Source organism: Cupressus sempervirens, chromosome 10 (assembly GCF_028749045.1).
Source record: "Cupressus sempervirens isolate cs-2001-9-10 chromosome 10, ASM2874904v1, whole genome shotgun sequence".
NCBI classification, from domain to species: Eukaryota; Viridiplantae; Streptophyta; class Pinopsida; order Cupressales; family Cupressaceae; genus Cupressus; species Cupressus sempervirens.
The window spans coordinates 919,626,821-919,643,625 of record NC_143127.1 but is presented as its reverse complement, the minus strand read 5'-3'; the positions used below and the strand labels follow the sequence as shown (position 1 = coordinate 919,643,625).

At 37.2% G+C, this 16,805-nt stretch overlaps 1 protein-coding gene across 1 annotated transcript in view; it reads right to left on the bottom strand.

The window, feature by feature from the left end:
- Positions 1 to 16,805, bottom strand: part of LOC149537007 (phosphate transporter PHO1 homolog 10-like) — a 351,025-nt gene that overhangs the window by 33,742 nt on the left and 300,478 nt on the right. Inside the window, exon 12 of the mRNA XM_089806833.1 lies at positions 14,531 to 14,809. Within this exon, the coding sequence (XP_089662959.1) occupies positions 14,531 to 14,809 (279 nt within the window). The remainder of the gene's footprint in view (positions 1 to 14,530; positions 14,810 to 16,805) is intronic.

Here is a 16,805-nt window from a genome sequence, read left to right as displayed (position 1 = left end):
CTGATCCCAAAATGCTGATAAAGGCTCAAGAAAACTGTTACATCCCAATTTTTGACCTAGCTTGAAATATAGCCATTGAGGTTCACATGAAGTCAGTTGGCAGTTTAATTTGATATAATCTGGCAAAATGGTAAGATAGTTAGTCGTTATGATTTCAAGTGAAGATGACATGCTAGTTATTCGTTAATCGCGAATTCATGGAGTTAAGATGAAAGGTTAACTGTTATGATTTATGAGTAAATAATATATAAATTAATTTCCAAGAATTTTCTTGTAGGAAGGATGTCGAAGGGGAAAAAGCATTGTTAGAAAAGAATTTGTCAAGGGATCACCATCACTGGGCAGATGGGTAAAGGACCTAGCCAGAATACGTCTGCGGGACTTGCATGAGTTGTTTAATAATTTAATTAAAATAATTGGATAAAATATTAAACGTATCTTAAATGATTTCAGTTTATCTTTCATTATGTTATTTAGATAATAATTTGTATTCATGCATTTAATATAAAATGTTACAATAATTTAAATAAGTGATTGTAATAATAATAATGTTTGGTTTATAATGTTTGAATTATAATTTCTTACTTTTAATCAATTTAATATTTGGCTATTTGAACCTTTTAATTATCTTTTCTTTTAATTTTCCTTTTTTTTACAAATTCGTTTTTGTTGGGCATTTGAATGGCTTCTTGTAACTGATGGTAGCTGAAGAGCCAAACCTCTCTTTTTAATAGTCTCTTTGATTGTATCTTAATGTATCTCTTACTTGTGTGCAACTCGTAACTCGTATTTGTCCATACTTTTTCCTTGCTAACGCAAGCTCACAAATTATCGAAGGTTGATTTCAATTTATATTTCTGCTTAATCATCCTTCCACGAAACTCTTTGCTACTGGTGTCTCTTGTAGATTAGAGTTTCAAACCCAATTAATATACTACTCTTATCGTCTTTCCTTCACACTTTGCCCCAGGTCTCAAATCAAGAACTGGGATCATGCCCAAAGCGTAAGTCATTCGGAATTGATTTTGCTAAGAAATAATAATGGAGGCTTTCCGTGACTGGTCTAGAAAGAAGGAGACGACTCTATTTTTTATTAAAGATGCTATAGGGGTGACTATTCAGCAAGAGCGCATTTCTTTTTTGAATTGCTCAATCAAATCTTCTAGGTTCCTCCTCAATAGTTTTTGTTTCAAGTCTTTACCAGTCTGAAATAATCGATATAGATAAGAGTAGATTCCATTGTCACTTAAATTTAGTTCTAAGCTTAAGACTTTGAGATAGATATGAATGAAAGTTAGTATTCAGTCAAGCCTCAAATTGATTGAGTTTGCTAAAGAGATTAATGCATTTGGAAACACATCAATTAAATCTAAGGTTTCCTCAAATGTAACCTTTTAGAACTGAAGTTTAATGGGAGACATTAAAGTAGAAATGCAACCATTAACTTTTGTTGAAAAACTCAATCAGGGATAACGGATATGATCATCCATAGCTCAAGTAATGTTTTGGAACGTTTTTGGTAAGAATTGTCTTATTGGACATCCATTTTTTATTTTATATGTGTCCATTGGTGCTCAGTTTATATTCATCCTTCCATGTTAATGCATGTTATATACAATCTGAATAAATTATGCTGATAGATGTTTTAATATAGCTATTTAGTTTTCTGATAGAGATCTAAACATAGCTTCTTAGATGAAATCCTTAGGGTCTGATAATCATGTCACCTGGTGATTGTTAATTGGTAGAATTTTCACATATATGAATAAGGAAGATAGTGATAGCCATAAATTAAAGATCCTGCCGAATTTATTTCTAATCTATCTTTTATTCATCATACTGAAATGTTAATATTATCATGAATTCATCGGCAATGATGCCATCAATGGTGAAGAGGTGGACTTTTAAGAGAAATCAATTATTAATTTTTAAATAATTAATTATCAATTCTGAAATCTCTAAAGATCATAATCATGTAACCACAGAAGGTAAAATAATGGATGTAAGTAATCAACTTGAAGAAATGATAGAGCCGTCTACGTGAGACTCATCCAGCTGTGTAGCCTAGAAGATAAGTGATGAGGTGTAAGAAAGGAAATCTTCAATAATATGAATTTAGAATCAGTTATGACATTTTAATAATTATCATATAATATGAATCAATTAACAGTTCATGCATATTCCTGTTATGGTGATCTCCTATTGCCAAGTCATATGGCATGTTATATATCATGATGCCCAGTGGATGGAATGATGTTCCCTGCCAATTTTGGGTAAGGAGGCTCTTTTTTGTTAGAGATTGTGTGGGGACATATTGAGGTCCGAGGTTGGGTGGTTAAGCCCTTGACAATATTTCGCCTCTCTCAAGATGTCGGATATGTGACAGACAGAGATAAGCCATGCATTCAATTGATTATCGGAAATAGGTAATATAATTTTTGTTTATGAGAAGGTAAGATTAAATTGAAGTATCTCATTGTTATCATCATTTTTACTTTCATATAAATGAATATTGAATATAAGAATTTATCTAATCTTGAGAAATTGTCACAGATAAGCAATCAGAAGGAAAAGAAATCTGAAGCCCTAATTGATTGTGTGACAGCTGGAACCTTGATACAGTGGTATTGGAAGCCCTAACTGAATTTGTGGTACTGAAAGCCCTTGTTGAATCCGTGGTTGTGGAAGCCGTAAATTGAATCCGTCATTGCAAAAACCTTAGATAAAATCCGTCATTGCGGAAGCCCTAAATTGAATCCATGGTCGCGGAAGCCCTAAGTGGTAAAGCGGTATCAGAAGCCCTAGATAAACCAATGGTGGTTGCAAAAGCATACTTAGATGATTTTCAGTCTCAGTTTTTCGAGGTATGTGATTTCAATTTCTGAAGTAATTTCATTAAAAGGTATTTCAAGTATTTAGTTATGAAATTTTTTGTTTAACTGCCTTTAACGGTAAATCTTCTTCACATGAACATCAATGATATAACTACCTTCTTATGAAATCGAAGTTATAACTGTATTCTATGCTTATGTTAGATGTTAATTTAGACCCGGAAAAACTGGATGTTACAAAAACACTTTGCATACAAGGGTCATATGACTGATATAGTATTTCAGTTTGCTTTAATGACTCTTTCTTCAATTTGCACCAATGAGAATCCTTTGCAAAAAGACTCAAAATTGACTACACAATGACCTAACATGAATGTGCAACTTATTTTGACAATATTCAATGCATATATATAACTAAAAACTACTTGCAATATGCTGTTACAGCAAATAGTAATTATGACAAACACTTTGGATGCAACCTATGATGGTGTTAATGCACTTATAGCCAAGTGGCATTAATACAAACACTTGGTATGCAGAAATAGAATTATAACATTATTTATGACAAAAAGAGAACCTACAACCAATTGACATTTTGTCAAACAATTGGCATGCAAACTAATAAGCTGATCATGAATGATAAATACATATTCAATTACAACTATATCAAACCAGCAACTTATGTCTCCTTTATTGCACATAAAATGTCAACTACAATGGTAGTATGAAATGGCCAAGACTCTTGGCTTACATTCGCAAGAATAATGCTTAAATCTGTTACAAACTTTCACCTACAGCCTTACCTTCTAATTTGCATCTAAATGATAAGAAAAATGCATGAAATATCCAAAGGAACCTGATTGTAGATGGCTGTAATAATTTTCACCAATGCTGCCTTTCCACTTTGCTATTTCAGATCTACTTTTTTGCTTTGCTTTTTCGTACTGCTTTTTCGGATTGCTTTTTTGGATTGCTTTTTGTAATCAAATATTTTTTTCTCAATGTAGCACAAATAGAAGATTGAAGTATCTTCCTCCCAGTTGCAATAATTCAAGTGATATTTCACACCCTCAAAATTGCTATCAATAGGAAGTTTTTGTTTCTTATGACAAAGAAGTAATCTGTAGAAACCCTAGGCTCCACAAAGTGAAACAACAACAACAACATCAAATTTGCCTGCTGAGAATGAAGCCCGGGATGCCTATTTATTCTTTTTTCTCCACTTTCTCCAAAAACTTCTAGAATGTTATTTTATTTATTAAGTGACTTTATAAAATATTTTATAATTCAAGTCACTTTATTAAATTAAATAAATATAAAGTTACCTTTTAATATTTGTTTATTTGATAACTTTATAAATAATTAACTTAATACCACTTATTTATTTAATTTAAATAATTAATTAGTCATCCTCATAAAATATTCATTATTTTGGATAACTTAATTAATTAAATTAATTAAATTAATTAAATCAAATTACCTCCAAAAAGGGGACATGACAATAGACTTCCAGATTGCATAAACAGTGGGTTTATCGAGTGCAACAAAACAAATTAATAATATTCTCATATCCAATGATAATAATGCCTCGATTACATATGCATCGGACAAGATCAAAGCACATGCAAAGAAATCACCAAATGACAATGATCAATTGTTAGATTTTGGCAGACAAGTGAGATATTCGTATGATATCTCCAATAGCAAAACATGGAGGGTCTTCCATCTCCAAAACTATGCACAACTTCCTCAGCCTTCAACCTTTAGAATTACAAAGAAGAGTCAAATCCAATCTATGATAATTTACAATGCCCAATCAACTTCATATATAGGCCCGAAAGTTCCTTGGAAGTTACAAAACGACATGGGCTGACAATTTTTCATTAATTTATTAACTGGACTCCATTGCTTATTAATTTAAAATAATGAAGTAAAAATCCTTTATTACATTAACTAAAATTTGGGGCCACTTAATTAATTAATTAAACTAAGTTATTACATTAAAAGTTGGGGACTTTTGTAATGACCCTTACTATTAAGGCCACTAAAACCCTCAAACTGAACTGAGACAATTTGTCAAACACTTGGCATGTAACTGAATAGAGTTGCGAATAGGGCTAATTGTTGTGCAACGAAACCACAAAGTACAATGCCAATATCGAAATGTAATGTAATGAACAATAACAGTACCAATAACAATATTCAAAATATGGAAACTCTCAGATTTGATACTTTCAGAATATAAGGACTGTGGTGTCTAATACATATGCATATGAATATAGATTGATGACAACATATAAACCTTCAATCCTATCAATGCATGCAAATCTGATTACAACTGATTATAATGGACTGAGCTGTGCATCTACATTAATGACTGATTTTACAATCTCAGATTTAGGGGACTGTCACAACTATGCACTTCTAATACATCAAACCCTTGACAATGCAGTGCTATGACATGACAATAACCTAGTTCAGATTATATGATAGATGACTGGTTTACAACAGCAACTAATAACTGGAGATAACCAACAATGCAATGACAGTGCTGACTGTTCAACTATTTGTATGCAACACCTTTGACAATCAAAAACCTCAATATGTGCACCTGGTATTGCTGCTGGAGATGTCTGATGTAAACCGCTGCCAAAGACACTAAATCCTCCACAAACTGCCCCCAAACGAACCCCCAAATTGCTGCTGCTGATTCAATGAAGTCCAAATGAGATGGCTGAATTACCAACTCCTCAAATGCAACAATTCAGGTGATATTTCACACCCTCAAAGTCGCCAATCCAAGGGAGTGATTCGTTCCCAAAGATCAAATAATTTGCAGACCCAAGAGACTACAAATTTGCTCCACAATGGAAGAAGTAGAAGAAATCTCAAATCCAAGCATGTCCAAATGAGAGGCCCAACCCTCTATTTATTCACTTTTTCTAAGAAGCTGCTAGAACTTCTAGAAACATCCTTTATAAAATCTCATTATAATGCACTTTTTATAATAAAGTAATTTTATAAAATAAAAAGTGCAACTCAACTTAAAATTATAACATGTAGGCCCCGATAACACATAATAATGAAATATAACCTCTTAACAGTTCTTCAAGAGCAAAATATGACCATCTGATCTGCAGAATTGACTCTCTTTCCACACCATTTGCCTACGAGAGTCGAGGATAGGCAAATCCGGCACGCTATACGAGGTCAGCCAAAAATGGGGACATTACAATCCGCCCTTCCTGAAATTGCTTGTCCCCAAGCAATGGCTGAACAACAACCCAGTCAATCCACCTGGATCCCAAATGAAGTCATGAACTGTACTGCAGTCAACCAACGCAAGCTCCTGCAAAATCCCTTGCAAAATAACCAAGAGGAATCCATGAATGAATCGTGAACCACTGCTCAATTGAACTCTAACTCCATAACTGCCACAGTTAGGAACCCATGAAACATTAACTCTGAAAATATCAAAACCCAAGTAGAGAGGACAACTGAAACTATCAACATAGCAAATGTCATCAACACATCCCACTGGCCTACATAGAGCGCACAATCCATCTCTGCAATAATGGTGAACACTCCGAAATGAAACTGCACCAAGAGCAGAGAATCCACACACTGTACACCAACTGGAGTCAACATGTCTCTGCAAATCACCAGCCATGCTGGCATCACCATAACTCCCATGCCCCGTTGACGGCCAATAGGCATCACACAATAGATAGCAATCACTCAAACCAAATCTATTTGCCAACAACTCCTGAATACATGAATCAAAAGCAATTCGATGAATATACTCTGAAATATAATGCCAGTAAAAAGAACCAACCAACTCATCCTGCAAACATAATGCAACCAACTGTGACTGGTCATTAGCTAAGTGAGAAGATGGCATAGCCAAGGGATTGAAAACAAGAACTACGGCTGAATCATCAACAACAGCAGTATCACCCCCAATCTCCTGATCATGAACCATCCAGCTATCACTCGCCAAACCCAACACCACGTCATATGCCTCACAACTCTCTACCGGTGGAGTCAAACCATTCCAAAACTGATGACCAACACTAGAAACCAAATTACATCTACGTATCATCATCTCATCAACATGGTCATCAAAGGTAAACTGATGAGTATACTTCATAGTGTAAGGCCAATAAAATGCACCAACCTCAGTCAGTGGCTCAGACTGCAATCCCGATGAAACTAATTGCAACTGATCACTAACCACGCCCGAACTCGCCGCTACCTCCGAAGACACCTCCAAAGGAGTAGTACTACTGATAGGAACCAGGCCAACTACCGACTCCTCAGCATCAAACATGATCTCTGGTACAATATCACAAGTCTCCACGTCATCAGTAGTAGAGATCACCATCATGTCGAGCGGACTACAATGCTCAACTGCAACACCCAATTCAACCGAGCTTGACTCTAGTGGAAGGGAACAAGATATGCCACTACCAGTATCTAGGATGGATGCATTCCCATCTCCACTGTCTCTGGCAATCTCAATCGTGGACATCCTCGGATCACTAGACACCATAGTCTGGGACTGTATAGAAACTGGTAAAGACTGCAGTCGCCCTAACTCCATGGTTACCTCAGCCAAACAAGACTGTGACTCCTTGAAAGCCAACTGTGTTCTCTCAAGGATCTCAGAAGTCACCTCGAGCTGCCGAGTAAGCTTGCTCACCTCCTCTTCCTTGACTACTAATGCCTCGTATGCTGTACTGCCCCACTCTATAAGATGATCTCTGTCAGCTACCAACTGCATATAATCCTGTCTCAAAATCCGGATAGCCTCCCATAAAGAGTGGATTTCTGTCAAAGAAAGATAACTACCTCCCTGCTCATCACTAGTAGGAGAACCCCATCCATAAACTGCTAACAACTGACGAGCAGCATCGAAATGCTCGCAAGTGATAGAAATATCTCGCTTGCCAACTCTCAGCTGACTAGACACATGATTGTGCTGACTGGTCGAACTCCTATACTCTATCCCTGGTACATTGTCCAAGGGAGTAACCTCAGAATAGCTATCATCTGTAATACTCAGATCCTGGGACTCTCCTGTAAACTCTATCATCTCTGAGAAATCATCAACATGTGATCTGACTGTAAAAGGAATCTGAGTCCCTGCTATACGCGCTAACTCCCGAACTGAGCTCACCTCAAGACAACGCTCGTCCACATGTCTCTCAGAATCCTGGAGAGCCAACTGAATACACACCAAGGAATTTCGAGTATCCTCCAGCTCATGAGAAAACCGGTCAACCTCCTCCTCCTTCTTCTTCAATGCATCTAAATAGATGCCTGCAAGATTAAGGAGATGATCGCGATCTGACAGTAGGTGTATGTAACTTACCTTCATTGCCTCCATGCCTTCCTTGATCTGCTGTAAGTCGTCACAAGAAGAACCTGTTGTGACTCCTTTCTGTTTCTCCTGCAGTTGAATCATCCAAATGTGATTCTCAATCAATCCACGCATCCTGTCATAATGAGATAAAGCCGCGACAATATCCTTGTCCCTTGTCTTCAGCTGGCTTGCCAAACCAAGTGAAGAGCTACTAGCCTCTATCTCATGTGAAGAAGCATCCAACTGTGCTTGATACTCATGTTCTGCGAAGTCCTGAATGCTCACTATCTGATCAACTGTACTATCCTCAAACATGACAGTATCCTCAACTGCTGTAACTTCATCCAGCCCAACTGTACTGGAATCACTATCTGTGTCAATCACACAATCTGGTGTACTTGTGATATCACCTTCTAATACTACTGGCTCAGCCTGCACAACATCTATAACCCCTTCTACCTGTGAAGATGATGCAGATAAACCATTACCTGAAGATGTGCTAATGTCTCCCTGTATCGAATCAGTATGTCTGTTAAACTCCTCATACAAGTTTCTGCCTGTCATAGGGAAGGTACGATCCTTAGGCCTATCAAAATGTTCAATCAGTCTCTCCTTAAACTCCACATATGAGGTAATGTGTGCATGACCCATAGTAACCATACCATGATGCCACCACTTGTGTGCTAACCCATCCAGATGAATTGCTGCATACTTAATAGCTTCTTCCTCAGGCATAGGGTGCAATTGAAAGTATGTGTCAAGATTTTGAACCCATGCTCTTGCTGTAGACTTCCCTGAGCCATCATAATATGGTAACTGAAGTTTCCCTACTTTCTTCCGTAGCTCATAGCTCTGGTTCCTGTCATGTCCACGTGGCATATGCTTCATCCGCACATCCATATACTCCCTAAAGGTAATTGCAGCAGTAAAATCTGGACCTCCGGCTTCCCAGTCTCTCCTCAACTGGTCCTTTATATCAGTGATCTGGGGCTCAGGTACGGGCTGCTCTGGAGCTCTAGGAGGAAATGTGGAAATCATGGGCCTCGAACTCACTGTCCTAGCTTGCTGGGATGCATGACCAAAATTGTTCCCAACTTGTTCACCTCCATTATGTGTCCCATCCCGATTATTCCCATTCTGATTGTTACCATTTTGATTATTACCATTTTGATTATTTCCTCCACCTATGTTAGCGTTTAACCCCATTTGACGAGCCATCATCTGCATCATAAGCTCCAATCTCTGACTCTGTTCCTGTGTCCTCTGCTCTGCTGATCGCTGTCCCTGTGCTAAGGTGTTTAATAACTGTAAGAATCTTTCCTTTCCCTAATCTGGACCGGCCTTCATTTTGTCAAACATTTTTCTCTCTATCTGGCTATTTCAAAATCCCTATAAGACCTCCACAGGATGGCAGGACTTATAGCTCTGATACCACTATAATGACCCTTACTATTAAGGCCACTAAAACCCTCAAACTGAACTGAGACAATTTGTCAAACACTTGGCATGTAACTGAATAGAGCTGCGAATAGGGCTAATTGTTGTGCAACGAAACCACAAAGTACAATGCCAATATCGAAATGTAATGTAATGAACAATAACAGTACCAATAACAATATTCAAAATATGGAAACTCTCAGATTTGATACTTTCAGAATATAAGGACTGTGGTGTCTAATACATATGCATATGAATATAGATTGATGACAACATATAAACCTTCAATCCTATCAATGCATGCAAATCTGATTACAACTGATTATAATGGACTGAGCTGTGCATCTACATTAATGACTGATTTTACAATCTCAGATTTAGGGGACTGTCACAACTATGCACTTCTAATACATCAAACCCTTGACAATGCAGTGCTATGACATGACAATAACCCAGTTCAGATTATATGATAGATGACTGGTTTACAACAGCAACTAATAACTGGAGATAACCAACAATGCAATGACAGTGCTGACTGTTCAACTATTTGTATGCAACACCTTTGACAATCAAAAACCTCAATATGTGCACCTGGTATTGCTGCTGGAGATGTCTGATGTAAACCGCTGCCAAAGACACTAAATCCTCCACAAACTGCCCCCAAACGAACCCCCAAATTGCTGCTGCTGATTCAATGAAGTCCAAATGAGATGGCTGAATTACCAACTCCTCAAATGCAACAATTCAGGTGATATTTCACACTCTCAAAGTCGCCAATCCAAGGGAGTGATTCGTTCCCAAAGATCAAATAATTTGCAGACCCAAGAGACTACAAATTTGCTCCACAATGGAAGAAGTAGAAGAAATCTCAAATCCAAGCATGTCCAAATGAGAGGCCCAACCCTCTATTTATTCACTTTTTCTAAGAAGCTGCTAGAACTTCTAGAAACATCCTTTATAAAATCTCATTATAATGCACTTTTTATAATAAAGTAATTTTATAAAATAAAAAGTGCAACTCAACTTAAAATTATAACATGTAGGCCCCGATAACACATAATAATGAAATATAACCTCTTAACACTTCTTCAAGAGCAAAATATGACCATCTAATCCGCAGAATTGACTCTCTTTCCACACCATTTGCCTACGAGAGTCGAGGATAGGCAAATCCGGCACGCTATACGAGGTCAGCCAAAAATGGGGACATTACAACTTTACATATATCCCTTTTTGCTTTGTATAGTCAATGTCCTCATAATTCCTTGGACCACCCCATATGCACAACAAAATTTCACCCCCCTACTTACTCTGACAATCCAGCATGAAGTAACCCCACTCATAACATCTTCAACATTGGATCATGGGTTGCCCCTTCACATAATACAGGATTTATCTTTTTGGTGTATTGGTGTTACTCACTCATTGATTGTTATTGTATCCACTCGACAAGGCATTAGAATTTGTAGTTAGCCTTGGCAGTGTGGTTGCAATTGAATACTCTCCTTGGGTGAAGAGATGTGTGCCCGTAGCCCTCAAGTTCTATGCCAAATCCTTGATAGAGTGTCCTAGTACTTGACAATTGCGGCAAAAGGACTCCTTTGGGAAATTCACCTTTGTATAGCCTTTGACTTTGCATTCGGTGCACCATAACTCTTTTTCATCCTAAGTTTCTTCCTTTTCTTTTTTAGTTCTCAACTCCATCATCCGCACTATGTCTCTTTTGATGGCTTGTACACTCTTCGATTGTTTACCGTATGGAGTAAATAGATTAACGCATACAAACAATGAAACAAGAACATGTAACAGCAGTACTCCTTTTATTATTCGCATATACCAAAGACATTACATAGTGCTTCCAATGATGATTACAACCATGATCCAAACTTGTACATATACCATCTTGAAGAACCTTCCCGAAGGGGTCCGTTAGCTACATAACAAGAACCTTCCCAAAGGGACCTGTCGGCTACATAACAATAACCGATGACATCAACCTGTCGGCTACACAATATTTACCAACGACATCGATTCTCCATTGTTGCTTACATCCTATTGTCATCATAGTTGACCTTTTTCTTCCCTCTAGGCATCTTGCTTTCACTTTGAATGCCCATGCCCAATTGTAGGTGTCAGCATCCAAAGAGGGGATGCCACTTTCTTTTCTTTTGCATAGAAGGAATCAATGCCTTGATAAACCACTTCTTTTTCAGCTTATTGGTTTGTTGGTTCTCCAACATACAAAGCAACTCTCTCAATCTACAATTGTTCTCTAATACATTCTCGCTATTTCCTTCTCCCATATTATAGATTTCTGCCTCTATCGCAATCATCTTTCCATTAGCCTCCCATATGGTGACACAATTATTTCAATAGTGAGCTTCCCTTGTGAATATAGGGATCTTTTGCTTCTCTAGGATACTCACCATTTTAATGGCTTGGTCAACACTGTGCATGCTGGACCAAAATGGAGTGGCCCTTTCTCCACATTCGTGTACCTTACTTGCACTCTCAGCCATGTGAAAGTTCTTGACATGTCCACCTATATCGTCCACACCTTGGTTGCCTCCCTTGTGTCAGTGCTCGCTTCTCCCTAGAGCCTTTAATTTTGGCCCCCTATTCTTGGCCCCTCAGATATGAATAAGTTCTTGATACGCAACAGAGTGTTCTTGAATATTTTAGATACCTAACTCTCAAGGTTTCTTTCTGTGTTATCTTCTTCATTTGCAGAATGCACTTATGGTTCACTCTATATCGATTCAAACTCTGTGTCTTCCTCATTTGTCACTACTTGTACACACAAATTATTTGCCCACTCGACAAGATGCTCCCCCACCTCATCAAGGAGTGGTAGGTTCTTGGCAACCTCTTCTCACTCGTGCCATGTGTTTTGTGCTCTTCCCTCCTTACAGGTGGGATCCTGCTTCTCTCTACTCTGGTTTCAGCTGATATGTCAATTTTTTCTTCGACAAAGGCTTTGAGATTGCTCGATAATTCTCTTGAACTGTCATCACCTTTCAGTTTGGTCAATTGAGAGAGATCTTCTCATTGATAATTCTCGTTCTCTATCTTCTTTCTCTATCTTGATAAGTCTTCTTTTGTCTTTGTTTCATGGATGGGGCATTAATTGATGAAATTGTTGGAGCTATAGGGTCTAGTTTTCTTACACTCTTCCTCCTCCCTATGGTTCCTTTCCTTGTACTATTGTAGTATCTATTGTTGGCATTGCTCCCTTTATTTTTCCTCTCGTTATTCTTGCACCTTTATCAGGTTACGGGCCAACAATCTGGGAATACTTCCAAGGAGATTGTAGACAGCCGATAGGACTATGAGTTCCTCCCATACAGTGCAATTAGAGACCGCTCTCACTCGAGATTCCCTTTGCACATACAGATCAACTGAAATTTCCCATTCATGCAACAAGTCCTCTGTCAGTTGATCCTCTTTGAATTCTTCCCTATTGTCTTTGACATTGTTTTTGTTACCAGCACTACTTGATCGAATGTGCGACCCATTATTCTGCCTTCTCCTGTTGGCCTTCCTTTGAATCTCCAGGTTTGATCAAGAAACAATGCCAAAATGCTTATTCCTTTCCAATTGTATTTTTATTAATAGATATATAAATAGAATATATATTCTGATAGAACAGATGCAATAGTGAATAGGCAAACAGATGTAACTTTTCATTCCATGTAATGTTTATACAATCCTAGTTTATTATCAATAAGAACTTCCAATCTCTTGTACACAAAGGTTTGTTAAGAGTGTCAACTATTGTTTCCCAACAACTACCCAAGAACCACTTTGTCATTAGATTGCCTTATACATAACAAAACATAATTTATTCAAATTGACAAAACTACCACCGACAGCTTGCGAATCAACAAATTCTCCAAAATTGTCCCTCACCACCACCAATTGTTACTGAGATTCAAACAGCATAATATCAAACTGGGAAAATTATGACACTTAAATTTCTGCCAGTTCATTTCTACAGGAATAAGTTCATTTACACAAGCCAATCGACTTCTGTGGACATGGATATCAGGTCTGAAAGAAAAAATGAAATTATGACAGTTCAATTTCTGCCAGTTCATTTCTACAGGAATAAGTTCATTTACACAAGCTAATCAACTTCTGTGGACATGGATATCAGGTCTGCATAAAAAATGCGAACCAACAACTCTAAAACACCTGTCTGAACATGCCCAGCAATCCTATCGTTATAGTGAATTGATTACTAACATTTTCAGTATCATTTCCCGTCCAAAAGAATCCTTATAAATTCTATATTCAAAATTTAGTTTCACTTTATGTTCACAATTTATTTTAACATATGCCATTTTCAATCCCAATTCAATTTATATAGAGATTTCCTATGTAATGTGCACTTTTCCTGATTGGTTTTAGTCTACTCGATTCCTGCTCACATATAATCTCAAGGGTCATGATTTTATGTTTAAAATACCTTGTACACTAACCTCATACATCATGCAATGTCCAACTTCTATATATGTTCTGGTCGAATATATAGAGATTTTTAATGTGGACCCTTGATTGAACAAGAAAGGAAAACAAAATTGGAATTTATTTCATCATGTAACACAACACAAGATATTGAATACAAAAGAAAAGGAGATCAAGGACGTAGGGTGTTGGTAGTCTATTTGTTCTAGAGTGTTGTGAACATTATTAAAAAAATTCATTCATTCCTACACCTAGTATTTTAAATTTATGAAAAAAGCTTCATTAAACTTAACATCAAGAATTCAAATAAAAAGTGTAAACTCTAAAAAATAGATAACGACATTCATATATAAAATTAAGAAATTAAGAAAAATAATATAGAAACAGACTGCAATCAGCAAAGGTCATTGTAAAACAAGAGTAAACTCACCATTGCTAGAAAGTATATTTTCTTTTTCCCAATAACAAGTTTATCCCTCAGCCAGGGGTTTCGTGAATTTTTCTGCAGTAATCCCCAGTCGATTACAATATCCCAATATATGCCCACAAATGTGGCTACGGCTGATGTTAGGAATGACAGCATCTTCCAAATATCATTTGAATTCTTGCTATACGCTGTTCTCATTACAACTGCAACTACTGTTGCAAAGTACTTCAATGCATTATATCCTTGCATAGGATCTCTCTCTTCAACAAGACGCCTAATACTCTGCAAACAGCACTAAAACTTTATCAATCTCAAAATCTGCAAACCAAAGAAGATTTATTTGATAAAGACAACTGTATATATTACATATATTAAGGTAGGAGATATCAATTTACAAATTTTCCAGGTTCAAGCTCAAGCTTAACAGGGATGATTATGGACTCCCATTTTACAAGTTCCAAAAAGGTGCCTATGACTGCCAAACACATAAGTGAAGGTAGCTTACATTTGATGGTTCTTAATTTCAACATGATTGGAAAATTCCAGGATATTCATTTGCTTGTCATTAGAGTTCTTTGTGCATGATAGTGTGGAGTGGGTTGATTGGATACAAAACTTTGTTGTCTCTTCTAGTCCATCTAATGTCCCCATTTTTTTGTAGCATCAAAGTTTCAAAGATTAGCTTATTATTGTGATTCTCGTAGGCTAATTATTGTGGGTAGTGTAATGTCCCCCATCATAAAATAAATTAAACTTTGTAACGGGCCAATTGATTTAATTTATCTCGGACTCATTTTTATTTTTGTTTGATATTTGTGTCGCCATCAGCTATCTTTGTACACCCTCAGAATGGTTTCTCGATGGGTATTTAAGCACGGCTTGTAGGAAGTCTTAAGTATGCTTTGGAATATATTTCTCTATATTGCGAATTCCTGTTGGAGTTCTGGAATTGTTCGCCATTTCATAAGTGAAAGATCTTCCCTATTTGGCTCGTGCAGTTTCGATGGGATTCAACCCTCACCCTATTCCATTGCATGTAATTACTTTTCTCGGATCTGGCAAATTGAAGCACCATCTTTCAGCAAATCTATATACATATTAAGGATTGTTTGCACTCAAGCCTTTAATAGTGTTTGGATTTCATATAAATCTCTGGTATTTGTGAATGAACAAGGTTGTCTTCCACTTTAAGTTCAGATATCTCACCGAGTGGCCTCGTGTCATTCTTGTGCTATTCATTCCTTGGCCGTACAACCTCATTCTCACCTTCCATATCCCTTGTACCTTCCCTGCACCCACTGTACTCTTGCACACTACACTGTATAGCCTCCTTGTGCAGCTTAAGCTTCTGCTCACCATATAACCTTCTAGCTCAGCCATATGGCCTATATAAACACCGTACGGCCTTCTAGACTAGCCGTATGGCCACCTTGCACACCGTACACCATCTGCAACATCCTTCGTCATGCATCATTGCCTTTATACCATAGTACGACATAGCATATCCTACCGTGCAACCCTCCATTTTTCTCACCATACGAGCATCTCCTGAGACACCTAGACTACCACCGTACACCCCTTCATACTGAACCGTACAGACAACTAGGCCCTTCCTATGGCACAAATAAATTGAATTCACTCACTCCCCAGCTATACGCTCCTATTACTCGGAGGTCAGAGGACATCAGAACATCGCAGGTAGAGGGTCTTTTGAGGTAGTGGTTTGGCTTGGGAGGGTCTTATCTTCTCCTCAATTCAATGAGCTTTAGTTTGTTCTTTGTTTGGCTTAATTCAGACATCATTTGCTCTACTTACTATTTTTAGTAAGTGTTGAATCATCGAGATGGACCTCTGCTATTTTTAGAAATGAGGTATGGTTATATGTGGCTTGGTCATGTAAGCCCCTAGTTCAGACAATGTGCGAAGATGATGAGTAATAATGGAGATATTAATGTTTTTTTGGCCAAAATAAATATTAATTTTTGAGCTTATATTATAAAGTTATAATATAATTAATTATATTATAACTTAAGTCACTTAAAAAAACTTACAAAGTGGAACTATGTCTTGTATCCCACATTGGGGAGAAAAATAGTGAGTTCCCACAGGGACAGAATAAAAGGGCATGAGAGATTCTTTTCTTATCATCCAATTATTGTCATTTACATTTGACGAGTTGTGTGGAGCCAAGGGTTTCAACATTTGCCACTAGAGAACAAATTTCTTTTGTGTACCTCCTTTTGAGCTCATGAAATACTCAGTGAATTTGGTATTGGAA